The 1780-nt window shown below is 25.3% G+C and overlaps 1 protein-coding gene across 2 annotated transcripts in view; it reads left to right on the plus strand.

The window, feature by feature from the left end:
• LOC109860567 (syndetin) overlaps window positions 1–713 on the plus strand; it is a 6062-nt gene extending 5349 nt beyond the window's left edge. For both annotated transcript variants that reach the window (XM_020439746.1, XM_020439747.1), the window contains exon 8: window positions 87–713. In XM_020439746.1, coding sequence (XP_020295335.1) covers window positions 87–197 — 111 coding nt within the window. In that variant the 3' untranslated portion in view covers window positions 198–713. The remainder of the gene's footprint in view (window positions 1–86) is intronic.
• Window positions 714–1780: the final 1067 nt, after the last annotated feature.

Here is a 1780-nt window from a genome sequence, read left to right on the forward strand (position 1 = left end):
ATATAAATATATATTTTTATTTATATATATATTTTTTTTATATAAAATATAAAATTATATATGACGAATAAATTTATACTTTATAGGAATATTCGGTCAAACATTTGGTCGGATTGATTTCGGCAACGTGTCAAAACAATAAGAAAACACGACAGCGATTGATCGCGCTTGTGGAGGAGCAACGGTTGAGTAGATAGCATTCAACCAGTTATTACAAGTCCATGTAAGATTCTATTGAAATAGAAAGTATCCGATTGTATCTTGATGTGTCGATAGAGAGAGGAGATGCGATAAATTAATCTTGTTGATTGGACAGTAAGAACGGTTTTTTAAGTATGTTGCGAAATCGAGACCGGATATTTCATATTTATAAAGTATTTTAATAAAATGTTTTTGAAAGAGAGAGAGAAAAAGAAAGTGTTACAGAGAGAGAGAGAGTAGTTAAACGATGTTGCAAATTGACATCGAAAACGGATACTAAAGAGAAAGACAGCAATTTATTTTTAATATTTCTCACAAATTATCAAATACGTCGCATGTGAATCTCATGTGTGTGAATCTATATAAGTTCGTAGTTAAAACTGAAATATATTATCAACCAACATTGCGATATCTCTGAGAAATCACAATGTTGCTATTGTTTTTACATGTAAATGGATCCATGTACATACAATTCTATTATATATCACTTACTATGTCACAAGTTTTATGTATATACAATTTGTGTTTTTGTTTTTAGAGAAAAAATAACTAAAAGTTTAAAACTGCTGATATTATTTATATAGGACCAGTGATATTTTTATGCTCGACTGTTTTAAAAGTTTGAATCTCTACATAGGTTTATTTTCGTAAAAAAAAAAAAAAAAAGACAAATTTAAAATGAATATTTTTTATGAAGCAATTTTATTTTTTATTTGAAGAGAGCTAAATAAAAGAGATAATATATTAGGTCTATCGGAAAGTTCTGTCTTCCGTTTTTGGAATAAAACAAAATACAAATTTTTCTTAATTTTTCAAAAATGGAATATACAAATTGTCCTCACGCTGGCAAGAAATCATTAATAATAATGGCAATTATATTATTATTTAATAAAGTTTATTGACGGTAAGAAAAATTTTGTTATTTTGTTTTATTCCAAAAACGGACAGAACTTTCCGGTAGACCTAATATATTAAAAAATAATCAACATGCTTGAATATTTTAATTTTTATTCGCTCAATTGACTAATTATTGAAACAGCAGAATCTCGCGTGACTCTTCTTTAGTAATTGTATCATTATTTTAGTGTATTTTCTCTTTAATTTAATATTTTATGTAAAAATTGGGAATATATAAAATATGTATTAAAAGTATTAAAATATTTAAGACATCTCTTGTTTTTTTTTTTTATACCCATAAATTATAAGTAACAGATATACATGTTCAGATATGTGGCGTGTAATACATACTCTGGAAAATGCACAATTTAAAGAAACTTTTATTATATACAAATAATGATAATAATATACAAGTTCATATACTTTTGTAAAAATTGCTATTATATTTTATATTGCATTATATTTTCATACACACCAAAAACCAAAAAGCTCCTGTTGCACCAACAGACACACAAACATACTGCTATTTTAAATTATTCTAATGCCCGTGATTCTTTGCAAATAAATATTTTATAGGCTTTATTTATCACAAAGAACCGAAATTAATCATTAATTTAATAAACATCTCTAAAGTGTTATATTTTATAAACGATAAATAATTTGAATGTATATAAATTTATAT

The sequence above is a fragment of the Pseudomyrmex gracilis genome, unplaced genomic scaffold, assembly GCF_002006095.1.
Source record: "Pseudomyrmex gracilis isolate BER0280 unplaced genomic scaffold, ASM200609v1 scaffold_412, whole genome shotgun sequence".
NCBI lineage: Eukaryota > Metazoa > Arthropoda > Insecta > Hymenoptera > Formicidae > Pseudomyrmex > Pseudomyrmex gracilis.